Source organism: Triplophysa rosa, linkage group LG5 (assembly GCF_024868665.1).
Source record: "Triplophysa rosa linkage group LG5, Trosa_1v2, whole genome shotgun sequence".
Taxonomy (NCBI): Eukaryota; Metazoa; Chordata; class Actinopteri; order Cypriniformes; family Nemacheilidae; genus Triplophysa; species Triplophysa rosa.
In genome coordinates, this window is record NC_079894.1 from 18,378,746 (window position 1) to 18,395,326 (window position 16,581).

At 39.1% G+C, this 16,581-nt stretch overlaps 1 protein-coding gene across 5 annotated transcripts in view; it reads left to right on the top strand.

The window, feature by feature from the left end:
* The window catches only part of LOC130553811 (uncharacterized), a 167,802-nt gene extending 152,763 nt beyond the window's left edge, over positions 1–15,039 (top strand). For all 5 annotated transcript variants that reach the window (XM_057332971.1, XM_057332969.1, XM_057332973.1 and 2 more), the window contains 6 exons: positions 306–427; positions 2,315–2,432; positions 3,931–4,239; positions 6,062–6,266; positions 6,558–6,990; positions 10,007–15,039. In XM_057332971.1, the coding sequence (XP_057188954.1) occupies positions 306–427; positions 2,315–2,432; positions 3,931–4,239; positions 6,062–6,266; positions 6,558–6,990; positions 10,007–10,957 (2,138 nt within the window). In that variant the 3' untranslated portion in view covers positions 10,958–15,039. The remainder of the gene's footprint in view (positions 1–305; positions 428–2,314; positions 2,433–3,930; positions 4,240–6,061; positions 6,267–6,557; positions 6,991–10,006) is intronic.
* The last annotated feature ends 1,542 nt before the right edge of the window (positions 15,040–16,581 follow it).

Below are 16,581 nucleotides of genomic sequence, written 5' to 3' on the forward strand. Positions count from 1 at the left end.
TCATTCGGAACAGCATTCATATTGCCGACGTACCTATGATGCCTTAAAAGGCTGCATCAATAGAAAGCTCACTAAAAAGAAAAAGATCATCAGTTTGTAAAACACATTGCAATTCTTTGAGATCTAGAGAAAGGCTCAAGAAAGTCTGTGTGTGATTGTACGGTATGAGCCCGTGTTGTTTGTGTGATACATTTTAAAAGAAAATGGTTTACCTTCCCTGGCCGAGACTCAGGGCGAGCAAGTCTCAGAAATCATTTAAGCTTAGTGTGTGTGTTGTGTGACTTTCTTCCTCTCAATTACCCCAGATAACCCCAGTCAGGTGTCCAGAGTGGTGGTTGCTATAGAAACACTGGATCTAAACGACAACGCCCCAGAGCTGGACAGGCAGTACAACACAGCCATGTGTGACTCCGCCTCTGCTGGACAGGTGAGAGAAAGACAGGTAGATGCACAAGTTAGGGTTCTTGAGACCATTGAGGTCGTACCTGTCTCCAGTGAATAGTTCTTTTGTTACGCCGCTGAAATGTAAGAGCACAGGATGTGCGCTAATGGGAGTCCTATTGTAAAGCGATGCAATTAAGTAATTGTCACAGATGAATTATGGGTGATTAATTACCTTTTCTAAAGACTTCAGCCCTTTAGACTCACTGACTAATGCACTCTGTGTTCATACGGGTGTCGGTGGTGCATGAACTTTTTCTTGTACACTCATTTCTTTGTGCACATCTGTGAATGTGTCCATTTATACAAGCCGCATGCTGATTGATTACTTCTGCATCTCCCCCGCGGCTGAATCGCTGCTGTTCCCACTTAGAGGATTATGCGCGCATCTTCATTTTCTCTTCAGATTTACATTGAAACCTGCTCATCCTTTTGGTCTGTTGACGTGCCTCCGTTTCTCTCATTCATTTTGAGTGCTTGTCTTTTCCAGGTTTATGTGTTTTTTGCCCGACTCGTGTTTTTTCTGTCATTCTTAATTGTGCAGTCCCCATCTGTTTAATGTGACGCAGCTTGTATTGTTTTTTTCCATCCACATCATTTTGTTGTCTTCAGAGTGGTGTAGAACTCCAAGTGTATTATATGAGTTTAAAAGTTCCCGGTTCAAGTTCTGCAGAGAATAAACCAAGGTTACAGAATTGCTGGTTAGCGTGGCTTAATGTGCCTACATGCTGTGCCTAAATGTATGGAAAGCTGCTTTGCAACAATGCAAATTTGTGAAAAGCGCTATACAGCATATCAAATTGAATTAAATTGAATTGAATTAAAGGGATAGTTCACCCCAAAATGTAAATTCTTTCGTAACGTATTCACCCTCATGTCATTCCAAACCTGTATGAGTTTCTTGCATCTGCAAAACACAAAATAACATATTTTGAAGAACATTGGGAACCAAACAACATTAGACCCCGTTGACTTTCCAACCTCTGAGATATTTCTGAAAATATCTTCTTTTGGGTTCCACAGAAGAAAGGGTAATATACAGGTTTTCAACCACATGAGGGTGAATTAATGAAGACAGAATTTGTATTTTTGGGTGAACTATTCATTTCATTTGCACCTGCTGGCAGATACCGTAACTACACCTTCTGGCCACAAAAAACATGTTTATATCCATGATGAAAATCATTTTCTTACGAAAAAGTCATTATGAAAAAATAGTTTCTGTTTGGGCCTGACTATTAGCTGTCAGCACTGAGTGAGGTATTTACTCCCAGATTTGCGTCGTCACTATAGTCACTATATACTAAGTGTTCTGTAAATCACTTTTGAATGAATAACTAAATGACTCCCTACTTTTCATATCTTATATGTGTTTCTGTAGCTCAACTGATGGAGCATTGCATCAGCGTCTTAAAGGTCATGGGTTCGATTCTCAGGGAATACTTACTGATAAAATGTTTATTTTGAATGCACTGTAAAAAGCTTTGGATGAACAAATGCATAAAAATACATTTCACATGAAGCTTCCTACAGCAAGTCACATTATGAAGCGGAAAGTCTCTTAGTCTTGACGAAGCGCTGAAATAAAACTTTGTGGTGCCTCAGCACAACTGCCTAGCCCATAGGTTCTGATCTGCATCAAACAGTTTGGTTTAGTTTTGAGAGCGGAGGAACATTGCTGAAAGAGGCCCACAGAGTGGGATTATTTCCAGCGTAACTAGATCTCTAGAGACAGTGCTTGGTTTTTAGAGCGCATGTTAAAGCTGTGTAATGAATTTCTTCTCTCTTCACCCTTCTAACTATTGTTCTTTTGCTCTCCCCTATCCTCCCTATTGGCTCTGTGCTTTATTTTCTTCCTATCTCATTTTCTCAGGTGGTTCAGGTGTTGCGGGCGATTGATAGAGACGAGGGAGGAAATGACAGTGCCGTCCATTTCAACATCCCTCCGGACTCCAGCGCTGCCCTCAACTTTAGCATCAGGGAAAGCGGAGGTCTGCAGTCTCCACATTCGCTATCTCCCGCTCCTTCAATTTGTTTCCCCCTTCCGTCCATGTGCATCAGACCCTCTCTGGATCCGTTAGTCTGTGTCGAGAACTGTATTGTGTGGCCGCTTTGTGTCTGCTCCTTTGTTTTCCCCATTGTTTGCTTTTGCTTTTCTGCCACACATCTATCTTCTCTCTGCACACACAGATACAAGCTCTGGTCCAAAATTTAGGTAGCTGCCTCGTGTCCTACTGTCTATGTAGACAGTGACTCTCTAAGGGTGCGTTGTATGAAGAAATCTTGTAAGCAAATGATTTGGAACACTCTAATAAATGCCACATAAATAGCGTTATGTGCAGGAGACTTCAAATTGATTTTAGAACATTTATTTAGTAGTTTGATGTTAGCATGCATGCTAATAACATTCAAAGGAGCATAGACTAATGTAAACAACACTGGTCCAGAAGCACTTCCTGTTTCAATTTTATATTTTTACATCTTTTATTTCACATACATATAGTTAAGTCATAAAGATGTTTGTTTAACTTTTCAATTTAGTTTTAAATGTTCTGTCAGGTTGTATTTTGCTCTAACATTTGTGTTGTGTAAAAAAACTGAAGCCGGAAGTGCTTCTGGACCAGTGTTGTGTTCATCTTCAAAATGGTCTGCACATTTTCATATTTTAAGTATAATAAGTACATTTTCATACTTAAAGGATTGTAAATATTTAAATACATTTTCATATTTTAAGTATAGTTTCATTTAAATACTTAATAGCATAAATGTAGTAGTATCAACATATTAATTATGTAATAAAAAAATTGAGCATTTATTTGAAAAAAATGTTTGAATTAGATGACTTTGACTAATGAAGAAAATGCAGCCAGTACTGTTTACAACATTTACCAAAAAGGTAAATAAAGATAATAAAATATATTTGATTTACTTTTGATTTTTTTATAGTCAAGTATTTTTATAAGTTTACAGTTATTATCATGTAGAAAAAAATAATATTAAAGAGTCGGAGTACTCAAAAATTTTGACCAGTATTGTACGTGTATTTGCAACCATTTTTCACCTCAGCCGCCATCTCCGATTTATTTATTCACTGAACTCATTGTAATGCACAGGGGTTGCCATCTCTGTGAAGAATACAGGCAATGCTGGTTCAGAATTTGGCTAAAACAAGCTATTTAATGAGGATGCTGCATAATTAATTTACCTACCTTCTAGAACAGCCTTCGCACCGTGAGCACGCCTACAATGGCTTAAAAAGCTACCCCTGTAGGCAACTCGCTAGGTTATGAATCAGAATAAAAATGTGCCTTTGCATTCCGGCTGCATTCAGAATCACTGGTCTGTACCAATGTTATACCAGCAGCAATGGAATTACACTGCACTCGATTGAGTTCAATTAAATTAAAAATCCAACAAGCTCGATTTGATCTGAACACTCTTTTCTTATTCTGTCTCGCCATTTTCTCGCTATTATCTCTCTCTTTTTAGGCCCCACTGCTAGTTTGGTGTTGACGTCGCCTTTGCAGACCCTGTCTCGCTCTGCATCCTCCTCTCTCACTCTTTACGTCCCTTTGGTTTTGAGAGACGGGGTCTCCGGTTTGGCCAGTACGGGGACGGTCACTGTGTCTGTGTGTCCCTGTCTGAGAGGGGGTGCACGGGCTGGAGAAAAAGAAAAACAAAGTGAGGCGGAGTGGGACAGAGAGACGGTTTGTTTGCCCCAGCACTCCTCCCTGCCCTCCCCTGGACTCAGTACTGCCGCCCTGCTGGCTATTCTAGCCTGTGTTGCTACTCTCTTGGGTAAGATCACTGTTGATTCATAACGGTGAATCTGTAAGTATTAAAAGGATTGTTTGTGTCTTATTTATTTATTTACATTAATAAAGTACAGCTTTAACTTATAGTACAGAATCCATAGCTGATTATTTTTGCATAAATGCATTAATGTTTACATGTTAGGAATGAAATCCTTTAACAGACAGATGAAGTTTAATTATTTTTTCAGTATAGCTGCAATCCGTAACTTTTGGTTGAAAATAAACAAATATCAGTTATTGATCAAGTGCATTAAAGGGATATTCCACCCAAAAATGAAAATTCTGTATTACACTCTTAAAAATGAAGGTGCTTAAAAGGTTCTTCACAGCGATGCCATAGAAGAACCATTTTTGGTTCCACAAAGAACCATTCAGTCAAAGGTTCTTTAAAGAACCATCTCTTTCTTACCTTTTTATAATCTGAAACAGCGTTTTTTTTAAACAGAAGGGTTCTTCAGATGTTAAAGGTTCTTTATGGAACCAAAAGGTTTTTAAAGAGCGTACTCCCCCTTAGTTGTTCCAAACCTGTATAAATTACTTTGTTCTGTTGAACACAAAGAAAGATATTTGGAAAAATGTTAGCAACTACCATTTCTGGGACACCATTGACTACCAAAGTAAGAAAATTTAAAATGGTAGTCAAAGGTGCCCTAGAACTGTTTGCTTATCTAAATTCCTCAAAATATCTCATTTTGTGTTCAAAAGAACAGAGAAAAAAATACAATAAATTTTGTAATATTGTAGTCAATGATGTCCCATAACTGTCAGTTACTAACATTCTTCCAAATATCTTTCTTTGTGTTCAACAGAACAAAGTAATTTATACAGGTTTGGAACAATTTGAGGGTGAGTAAATTATGACAGATTTTTCAGATTTGGGTGAACTATCCCTTTAAAAACGTATGTAAAGAAAACAAACAGAGATGGCAATAGAGAGGCAAAACTTACAGTTTGCAGCTTTGAAAAACTTTTTTAATAAACATTTCTGTCCATAAAATATTTATCATGTGATAATTGTTTCATAAAAGCAATGAGGTACTCATGACCTTCATCCGTGTATAGTTATCATTAGGTGTCTGCTGATATGCTGTCTCTTCAGTGCAGAAGTGCCATATGTACCATGAAATTTGCTTGTACAGAGACTGTTTAATTCTGCGCACAGACAGAATAAATGTAATTACAGTGGGCTTCCAGCGTGCTTTCACACCGACAGCATTTCTGTGACATTAAAAGAGCTGCGCTACCATACAGAATACAAAGTGATTTCTGGGTTACTACTTTAAATATTTCTTTTAATAACAGCCATAAATCAAGTGTTTTCTGGAGTGGGCCATTGAGAACGATTATAAACTTGATCTTAGAGAAATCTGATTTGTGAGAGGAAGGTTTTCACATTTGCTAAATTGTAATTAATCTACAAATAACAAAACCCAAGCCCAAAGGGCAACCATAAGCATTACATACAACATTCAATGTTTTTCTCCACTGAGTTTAACAGGTCACGTGCAACAAAAATAGACAAAGTGCTGCTTGTGGTATCGTGCATGTGCCGTGATTGCTTTAACCTGTTAATACGAGTGCTGGAACGAATATGCGTCACAGATGCAGGATGTGTGAAACAGGCCGCAATTTGCCAGCTGTTCTAATGTGGCTTTTGAGTATCTGTCTTTCAGTAGCACCCTGCAATTTTATTGTGAAAATTTGTCACCCAGCACAAACACAGTCCTCTCTTTTTATAAATGGCAACACATAACATTAACTCTTTTTCTCTCTCCATCCCTCTCTATTCCCCCTCCCTCCTCTAGCTGTCAGCGCTTTATCTCTGTCCCTGCGCCGGCAGAAAAGAGACTCTCTTTCGCCATTAGAAGAGGATGATGTAAGGGAAAACATCATCACGTATGACGATGAAGGAGGGGGCGAGGCGGACACGGCTGCGTTTGACATCACAGCACTGCAGAGCGCCCCACATAATGCACGCAGAGGGTATCGCACCCTGGACAGCAGGAACATGTGAGTGTGGCTCATCGGGGGTCATTTAAAGGGACGGTTCACCCAAAAATAAAAGTCTATCCTTCAAAACCTGTATATGACTCTTTCTACTGTGGAATACAAAAGAAGATTTTGAGAAATGTCTTAGTGGTTTTGTGTCCATATAATTGAAGTCAATGGGCTCCAATGTTGTTGGGTTACAGCCTTTAAAACATCTTCTTTTGGGTTCTGCAAAAAACGTCATACAAGTTTGAAATAACATGAATGTGTGTAATTTCTTTGTTGGATTCAATTGATTCTCTGTTCTCCCAGACGTTATTCACATCAGACCCAAGACAAAGCTTGTGCGTACAGCAGCTGGGTTCAAGCCGGAGCGCTGGACCCCGGGCAGTACAACAATCAAGGACCCCCTCTGTATGGACGGCTGTGCTACAGCAGCCAGACCCTGCCCGTGCTGCGTCCTTCACATGAACGTGGATTGTCGGAGCTGGCTTACCACTTCCCCGGAGGTCAACCGGACCACTCTCTCGTCATACAGAACCAGACAGCTGTGGTTGGGCCTCTGGAACCTGGGGCCATATATGCGGCCTTAGCAGAAGCTGGTCACTGCTCTAAAGAAGGGCCGGGGGTATCGCAAGAAGGAGCAAATACATCTGAAGGTGGAACACCAAGAAAAAACGACTCGAAAGAGGAATTGAGCAGTGACGCCCAGCAGAGTCAGAGTCAAAGCCAGGATCTGGACTGGGTAAAAATGCTTCTCTCTTTGTTCATGTTTAGAAAATATTTTTTTTCTGGTTAACTTTTCTTTATTAAGACAGTTATAGTGTCATATAATCTTTGATGGTAGTAGACAGGCTCTAAAAATAACACTTATCAAGCGTAAATACAGATTGGCTTTGTTGAATAAATAAAAGGAAGTTACTTGCCAACTGGCGAGTAAAGTTGCAACTTCAAATAGAACTGAAACATAATTCATGTGGAGCTATAAAACTGGTTGATGTAGACTTTGATGTAACCGACGTGAGCTCTACAAATCAAAGATACTGTATATAAACCTTTAACTAAGAAAATTAAGAAAATGTCTACTAACAACTTTACCCCACTGGAACATTTATCATCGCACGTTTATCTAGACTCTAGTTTTTTTTTGTGTGGGTGTCAACACGGTAAACACTCTTTGAAAATCTAAACTAATTCTCTCCATCGCAACAGCCATCAAGATACCACTTGTTTAAAGCGGCCCTAACACACACGGTTTCTGCCAATCTCATATTAATCTTGAGTACCTATAGAGTAGTATTGCATACTTCGTGTCTTCGAAGAGTATTTAGTTTGATCACATTTATAAAAGATAGATACAGCTGTAAGATTATTTCCGAAAGCATACGGCACGTGCGGGGGGAGGGGTAGGCTGAACTAAAGCACGTGCGCACCCATTGCCAACAAAACACAGACATCAGTTTCACTCACCGTATGCGGTTCATGTCCGGCATCTTTTAGCGCTGGGACGGCTCCATATATCAGTTTCAAACGATCTCCAAATCCAGCGTTATATCCACCGTTTATATAACATTCATCACCCAAATGCAGTGAACAAACAGTGAAAGTGACGTCTGCGCATGCTCCTTCTCCTGCTCTCCTTGCTGCCGTGTGCTTTTCCGGGAGAATTGTCCAATAAGGGACTAAGAAAAATTGTTTTATAACAGTTTTATATGTTCAAAAAAAACTTTCTGAAACCTGTATGATCGCTGGGGGAGTGTATCGAGCACAGAAATACTACGTAATACGCCCAACTCGTTTTTTGACAAGTTGATCATGTTAAGCATGAGAAGACAGCACGTTTAACATTGTAACATTGTCAGAATGCATGACACAACGTTGCACCACCCCTTTAACAAATTCCACCTTTAGCAATACATTTCAAGACAATTACTTTCAGATTCCACATTGCCTGTTTTGAGCGATGTTTTTATTATTTTATCAAACAATTTGCAGACATCTGTTTTATGCGAGGACTTTTTTGTTTTTGTGAAGACTTTTTCGTTCTGATCCATAGTCCGATCAACTGCTTTTAGACGCTAGAATGCATCCTATTCGCACTGTGTGTTAACACAGCCTAACAAATGTGCACTATTACACACGTTCCTAAGTTAGTTATTGCTAAGGCCCTTGATTTACTAAGCCACATAAACATACAAACCACATAAAAAAGCCTGAGCTGATTTGTAACATACAGTATTAAATAATGCATAAAATAACGCAACCGTTTTCATGGATTTCCCTTAATTAATATGCAATATAAGTAGTACCTTTTATACGAGCACAAAGTAATGGGTGGTGTCAACACATTAAATTGCACCAGCAAAGTGATTTATCAATTCAAAAAATAGTTTCAGAAGCAGTAACTGCGTGAGTAAATTAATGTGATTTTAAGGCAGATATTAATTGAATTCGCACCGTCGCGTTGAACAGAAAACCCATCTCACACCCAATGCTGCCAGATTGTTGACAAGCCTTCATGTGATATTCATTTATTTCCTGTTAGCAATTGTTTCATTCAAGATTATATTTAGAACACAATATGATACCTAGAATTAATATGTTGTTTAAATTGTATTGAAATCAAATACACACTATTTGACATTATAACTCTAAAAAAGACTATTTAAATGATTTGTCTTATTTGATTTATTCATCCTATTTCAATTCATTATCCATTGCTGTTTAGTTAGCAGTACATATACACATCTCTTCATTTAGTATAAATACATACCAGATGGTTTGAATGTGTAAAAAATACTGGGATGTCTTTATGATTTCTCACGTATACTGATTACTTTCATTTTTTTATACTAAAACGTACAGAATGCATATGTATATTTATATAATAACTTAAAAGGACAGTTCACCCCAAAATAAAAATTCTGTCATCATTTACTCACCCTCAAGTTGTTCCAAATCTGTATCAATTTCTTTGTTCTGATGAACACAGAGAAATATATTTGGAAGACTGCTTAACCAAACAGTTCTTGGCCACCATTGACTAGGAAAAATGACAATGGTCAAAAGTGCCCCAGAACGGTTTGCTTTCCTACATTCTTCAAAATATCCCCATTTGTGTTCAACAGAACAAAGAAATTTACAAATATTTGTCTAATATGGTAGTAAGTGGTGACCAAGAACTATTTGTTTACAAGCATTCTTCCAATTCCTCTGACAGAATTATATTTTTATATGAACTGTTCCTTTAAAAACATTTAGCATATATTGGTTATACATTGATAAAAATAAATATTAATACTTGCACCTGAATAAAGTTGGCGTGTACAACTTTTTTGGGCATTTCACTAAATCAGGCACTCTCAGCAGGTTGATGATGAAGATGTGTTCTCATGTGTTATTTCTCACAGTTTCTTTCTCCCCTCATCCTCATCTCACAGTGTAGCGTTAGCTCCTTTTAGAGCTCAATTAACCTCTTTCAGCTTCAGTGAACTCTGCGTCTTTTTCTCACTCTTCCATATGTTTCGAATGTACCCGACTCGTGCTTTCTTTCTCTACTCACACGTTCTTCTGTCTCACTTCACCTTTTTCATATTTTTACTGTTTTCACCTGATCATCGTGTCTGAATTCTCGCTCTGCTTTTCTTCCTTCTAATATTGACCCTCTCTTAACCATCCTTTCTCTCTCACACCCATAACAGAAGAACAGACTCATCCTTACCTCCCATTCTAACTTTCCTGCTCCTCCCCGCGCCCTACAGGTCCAGGCGGACACGGCGCCCCGTGAACGAGAGTTGGTGTTGACCCGATCCGGAACGGTTGCTGGGACGGGCCCCGTGGGTGGGTGGATGTGTGACTCCTCCACTCTTCCGAGAGTTGGGCGGCACCCCTCGCGGGCCAGTCTCGCACTAAACAGGAGCGGTACTGCAGAGGCCAGCCACGCTGGGGGTGTGGACGCCGCCAACGGAAGCACGGAAATGCAGTCCGTCAGCGGCAATTACGCCACTATCCTGCAGGGGGAGCAGCAGAGGGACTACCCAGGGACTCTGGGCCGGAAAGGGCTGGAGATGGGGAGGGGTTTTGTAGTGGGGAGGCCCGAGAGAGAAGGCAGCATTCCCATGAGTGGGAGCACATGTGCTGGGATGTACCCGGAGGGTGGAGGGTTCATGGGAGACTGGCATGAACGGTTGGGTATGACGGGATACCCACTGGGCAGGCGAGATATGACTCCCCACCTTCTTCCTTACCCCGGGCAGGGGCGGGGAGCGTTCGGGGGCATCCTGGGTTATGGTGGAGCTTGGCCCTCAGCACTTGAGGCATCGGGACGGGGTGCCCCCGTAGGAGGGACTCACTCTCTGGCCCTCAGGGTCGGCGAGTTCCTGCGTCTACGGCTGGCACAGGTCACTTTTGACCCCTCGCAGCCTCCTTACGACTCGGTGCAGGTGTACGGGCTGGAGGGTACAGGGTCACGTGCAGGGTCGCTTAGCTCTCTGGACAGCGAGGGAGGGAAGGAGGCAGAGAAGGAGGTTTGGGGAGCGGGGCTGGAAGATTGGGGCCCACAGTTCCAGAAACTAGCGCAGCTTTTCAGAGAGAAAGAGAAGGAGGGAGAAGAAGATAAAGAGGGAGATGCAGAGTCAAGCCAAAAGCACAAAGAGAGAGAACGGGAGGAGAAAGAGGAGCAGTCTGGAGATGAGGAGCTGGCGAATGTCTGAGAAAAATAGAGCGAGAGAGACGGAGAGAGAGAGAGGCTGGGGTGGGACAGTGATTAAAAGGCAACGAGAGCTAGAATAATGGAAAGAGAAAGGTAAGGAGGAAGAGATGAAGTGGAAAGGTAATAAGGGAAGACAAGGAAAAATGAATGCAGGATAGGGAGAGAGAGAAGAAGGCATTGGAGGGAGTGATTGATGTAATTTGAAGCAATAAGTGTTGAAAAGCTGAAGTGTGAGTAGAGAGACACTCGGAGAGCTTGAGTGTCTTTATTCAACATTCCTCAAGTGTGTTTGGCAAAGTGAAAAGCAAAGTTAACTGTATTCTAGATGGCATTTAATTACGAGAGCGAGCACACGAGAGAAAGAGAGAGAGAGAGAGAGAGAGAGAGAGAGTTTAACTTGTATTTTTGTGGCAAGACAACGTCACCACTGTCAGTAACACAAGGATGAAAAGATGAGAAGTTCTGAAACTTCCTCATGCGTTCCATAACTTCTCACAGGAAATTCATGTTTGTACAGAAATTGTTTATACATTCACAAAGCAAAAGAATTGAATTATTCAGTCTATTTCGTTTCAAAAGAAAAGCACTGAATATTACAGTCCGGTCCCGAATACGTGTTTGCACAAAGATTCTTACATATACGCACACATTTTCACAGACAAAAACAAACATCAATTTCAAACCCTGCTTGAAAACTCTGCTTTGACTTTTTAATGTGGCTTGTTTGTCAGGGTTTAATGTGATTCACACGTGTCGCCAAGAACAGATTGTTTAGAAAGTTGCGAAAAGATCACAAAATTACAACACAGTGTTAATATTGTGCAACACGAATACATTGAGAGATTTGATCTGAAAACCCATGAGGCTAAAATCCCACACCGAAAGGTTATGACGATCTGCAACAGCTGACAGATGTGCTTCAGCTTCAGTGCACTTTTATACACGATGTTTAAAAAGACATAAATGTTGTTGTTTTTTTATTGAAAAAACAAAGAAACATGAAAATTGTTATATGTAAATGCACTTAAATGTAAATATTACTGAATGCCATTGTGACAAGTGACAACCGTACAGTACTGTAGTCTTCAAGTAACAAAACAAAACATAAACTAAATGAACAGCTATGAAGGGGAACATTATATAGAATAGTGCATTGAGAGGACCCGATGCTACTGGATATAACTGGAAGACTCTGGATTAAACTGTTGGATTTAAACGTACTCTTCTCAAAAAGGGACAGTTGAATTAAATATGAAAGAGGACCTGAATTACCTGAAAATGTGTAACTGCGCCAAGTCATTTTTCCATTCCTCATTCAGGGTTGAGCACACGCTCTCACACCCTGATGTCCCGATTAATCATACTGTCTGTGGCCACAAGGACTCTGACTCACTGTGACTGGACTAAACCAGAACCACTGTATCATGCACAACCATGCACACAGGTCGAGAGAGAACCAATACAGGGGGCTTCACCCAATTCAGACCCAACAAATGTCATGCTTGATCCAATATAGGGCTTTTCACATTCACACGTAACCCTGGGTTTTCTTCTTGGGTTCACCGACTATTTTAGAAAGATAGAAGCAAACTTATTGGTACGCCCCCTTCTAATGAGCAAGTAGTCATTCGCATGAGTACAAATCGTAATGCTACAGCATATTATGATATTCTAGAGAATTGTGTGCTTTTAATTTTATAGCAATTTTATGGGCAGGCCCTTTTCTATTCCAAAATGAAAATGCCCCCGAGCACAAAGCACAGGAAGAACTTGATGGGTCTGCATAAAGCTCACGCTTGAACCCAGCTGAACACCTTGTACCAAACCCATCAATGACTTGTACACAGGGGTGCAGTCATTTCAGAACAGAAAAGGGCCCTTCCAAAACTTTTGCAACAAAGATAGAAGCAAAATTCTTTATTATGCCATTGTTGCTATTTTGTATGTACTTTTGTCCATATAGTGCAGTTTAATCCTGGGTTAGGAAACTCTCCTACAAAGCAGGGTTAGTACTGCTTTTGGTATACAGTTTGAAACAACGTGGTGCTAGAATGTTAAAGTGCATTGTTTAGCAATGAATAGCCAATCATAAACTTTCTTGGTGCTTACCTCATTAAATTTTCATACACTTTGTACAGTTGCAGAAACTTTCACATGCTTGTTTTAGCATCTAAGAGAAATGTTGGAAGGTGATCAGTAAATCTATTGATGTTTTTTTTTGGCTATTTAAAGGAACAGTTCATCCAAAAATGACAATTCTGTCTTCATTTACTCACCCTCCCCTAGTAAAAAAACAATTTATTTAAAATGCATTTATTTAATGCTAAGTATAGTTTAAATGTATTAACATATTTACTGACATGACTGTCAGTAAATATATTACTGATATATATATTACTATAAACATATTACTGATATAAAATTATAATTAAACGTTATTTGGAGAACCATTTAAACACAATGCACATTTCTTCCTAAGCCTGTGTTTTAATAAAAATGTGTTCTAATGTCACTTTTGATAAGGATTTTATGCTTTTTTTAATAAAATCAATCTTTCAGTGCAAGATATTTAAAGTGTACCTGAAGCATACTTGCAATAGTTCCACTTTAGCACAATCAAATACACTTAAATGTATCTTTAGTTGGACTTCAGCACTATTTCTGCACAATTCAAATATATTAAGTACAAAATTAGTTGTAATTTAGCAGACTTTAAGTATACCAATTTAGTATATCACAAATACAATCGCAGTGTATTTTCATTAAGTACATAAGATGTGAATGGATTTGCAGTATACTTAGCATAAAATAAATGTATTTCAAATACATTTTAGTATATTTATTTTTCACTAGGGTCAAGTTGTTCCAAATCTGTATAACACCGTGTCTACACCGGACGCGGCGCGATGCAACACGACGATAGAACGCATTAGAACTCTTAATCATTTTAAATCCCATTAGAACAAGCGTGTCGTGTTGTGTCGCGTCCGGTGTAGACACAGTGTAAATTTCTTTGTTCTGATGAACACAGAGAAAGATATTTGGAAAATGCTTGTAACCAAACAGTTACTGGTCACCACTGATTACCATAGATTTGGAATAACTTTAGGGTGAGTTAATGAGGAAATTATTTTCATTTTTGGGTGAACTGTCCCTTTAACCGAGTAATAACAACATTTCTTGGTCACCATTGACTAGCAAAGAAAAATTTTGAAGAATTTAGGAAATCAAACCGTTCTGAGGCACTTCTGACTACCATTGTAATTTGCTCTACCATGGTAGTCAATGGTGGTTGGTTACAAGCATTCTTCAAAATATCTTTCTCTGTGTTCATCAGGAAAAAAACATTCATACAGATTTGGAACAACTCGAGGGTGTGTACATGATTTTTTGGGGGGGTGAACTGCCCCTTTAAATCAGCCAGCATGAATTTTCAGTCAGTGTGTCATTTTAAGAGATCACGTGTTTATTAACACTGGTCAGGGTGCACTATGCAGTACATCATTGTTTTTGACCTCATTAATATGCAAATAAAATTGTTAACCCAGGATTAACGAATGTACAGTGTGAAACTATGACGCCTGAATACCTAGGAAAGTCGTACCTTGAAAGTCGTAACCGTGCAAAGCATAGAACAAGATAACCCAGGATAACTTGATCCAGAGTTAGGAATGACCCTGGTTGAATAATTTCAAGTGTGAAAAGCCATTTGTGGTCTTCAATGAAATATATAAGATATGTCTGTTTAATTGTATGGTAAAAAGTGTAACAAATGAATCCCTATTAACGATCCTTTTTGAAGTCACCCTCACAAAACTGTTTCTCTTTGTGGAACAATAAAAAATGCCTCTTTTTCATTCCATGGGTTTATCAGGTGTTTAGGTCAGTTGTAAATTGGTTTGGGGTATTACTGCATTAATCCTCGTTTCTGCCTTCTTGGACTGCATTGTTCCAGCCCCAAGTGGGGCTCAGTTGGTACGGAAGATTTCACAATGGCGTGTACTAAATCAAATGTATTTATTATGTTGTATTTTTTCTTTTTTGTAAATTTGAATAAAGACAGTATGTTTTGAGGTGGTGTGTGCGCGACCTGGTGTGTGCTTCTTTTTTAAAGCAACTGCTAACTGTATTGACCGACTGTGTTTTGTCTCTGTTTGCTATTGAGCAAAGGAAAGTGTTGGCTGTGGAGATGTCTATAGAAGTTCTTCAAACAGGTACAAAGTTGGCAAAGAGTAAACACTGTGTCGAGTCCATTTATTCCAGAGCAATGCGACAGACACGGGACTCGAGGTGAATAATGAAATGGCGAGTTGAGGCTGCACTTTAAGTAAGAGAAAAAATCTACAGGTTCACCCTGAAAATCGGCCTATTTGAAAATGTGCAGGATTATCTGCAGGACTGACATGTAGTTGATGGAGTGAACGTTGAGATAATAAGGTTGTTTTGAACCTGCAGTGCACCTCAGAGTCGACCCTTGTGGTACAACTTAATACAATAACAACAAGCACTCGCCAATAAACAAGTCGCATCTATCTTTCCATTTGCGGCTGGATTCATTAATCATGAATGTAAGGGAATATTTTGTTAGATTAAATTTAGGCCTAATTATGCTCACAAAGCTTGACTCTGTAAAACACTAGAAGATAGTGTGATTGCTTTAAAATTCAGTTAGAGAAGAAGAGGGATTCTGGATGATTTGGGGAGAGTAAGAGATTATGAATGCGCTCTCTATACTCGAGATACATATTGAATTCATGCTTATTATGCAATGCGCTGTAGATTTACACAAACGGCAGGATGTGGGGATTTGCCACACATACGATTCTGTTCATTACATTAAGCCTTTACACAATTTACAAGATGTTTGTAAACCATTTAAAATGATTTTTTTATTCTCGGCACAATAAATATTACATATATTTCACACACATTTGAACAAATTTTGTTTAGAATAATCTGCCTAAATAAAGGCCTAAATGTAATAGTAAATCCGGAACTCACATGCGGTCGGCTCGGCAGTGATTATTCTGTTCAGTAGATGCTGCCATCTTGTGGAATTATTGAAAAAACATTGTCGCCACTTGAAAAGGTGTCTACAAACCATTATACTCATGTTATGTAATGAAATAAACTTAAAATCATTTTTCATGATGGCACATATTAATTATGTAGAATAGATAGAAATAGGATAATAGATAAACAGATAGAAAAGGAGAATAGGAGTGATGGCAAAGAGGTTTGCTGTCATGTAATGTTTTACTATTCATTCCATGTTAAAGGTCCTCATCAAAGATTAAATTGGGTGAATTGTTCTGTAATACTGCTGAGAATGAATTTGATAGTATCTTTACTTTTACTCAAGTAAGGAAGTTGTGTACTTCGTCCACCTCTGGGCAGCAGTAATACAATAAGTGTGCTGATGATAAAAATAGGTTAGGTTACACGGAAATTTCCAGGGGATTTTTGTGTCAGTTTGTGTCAAAGATTATGACGTACCATACAAATACAAAACTACGTGAGAAAACATTTCGAAAAGTTCTGTGTCTCTTCACCCACATCTTAAAATGTACCAAATAAATTTAACACCACATCCTCTAGTGAATCATTGTGTGGTCCATCACAACT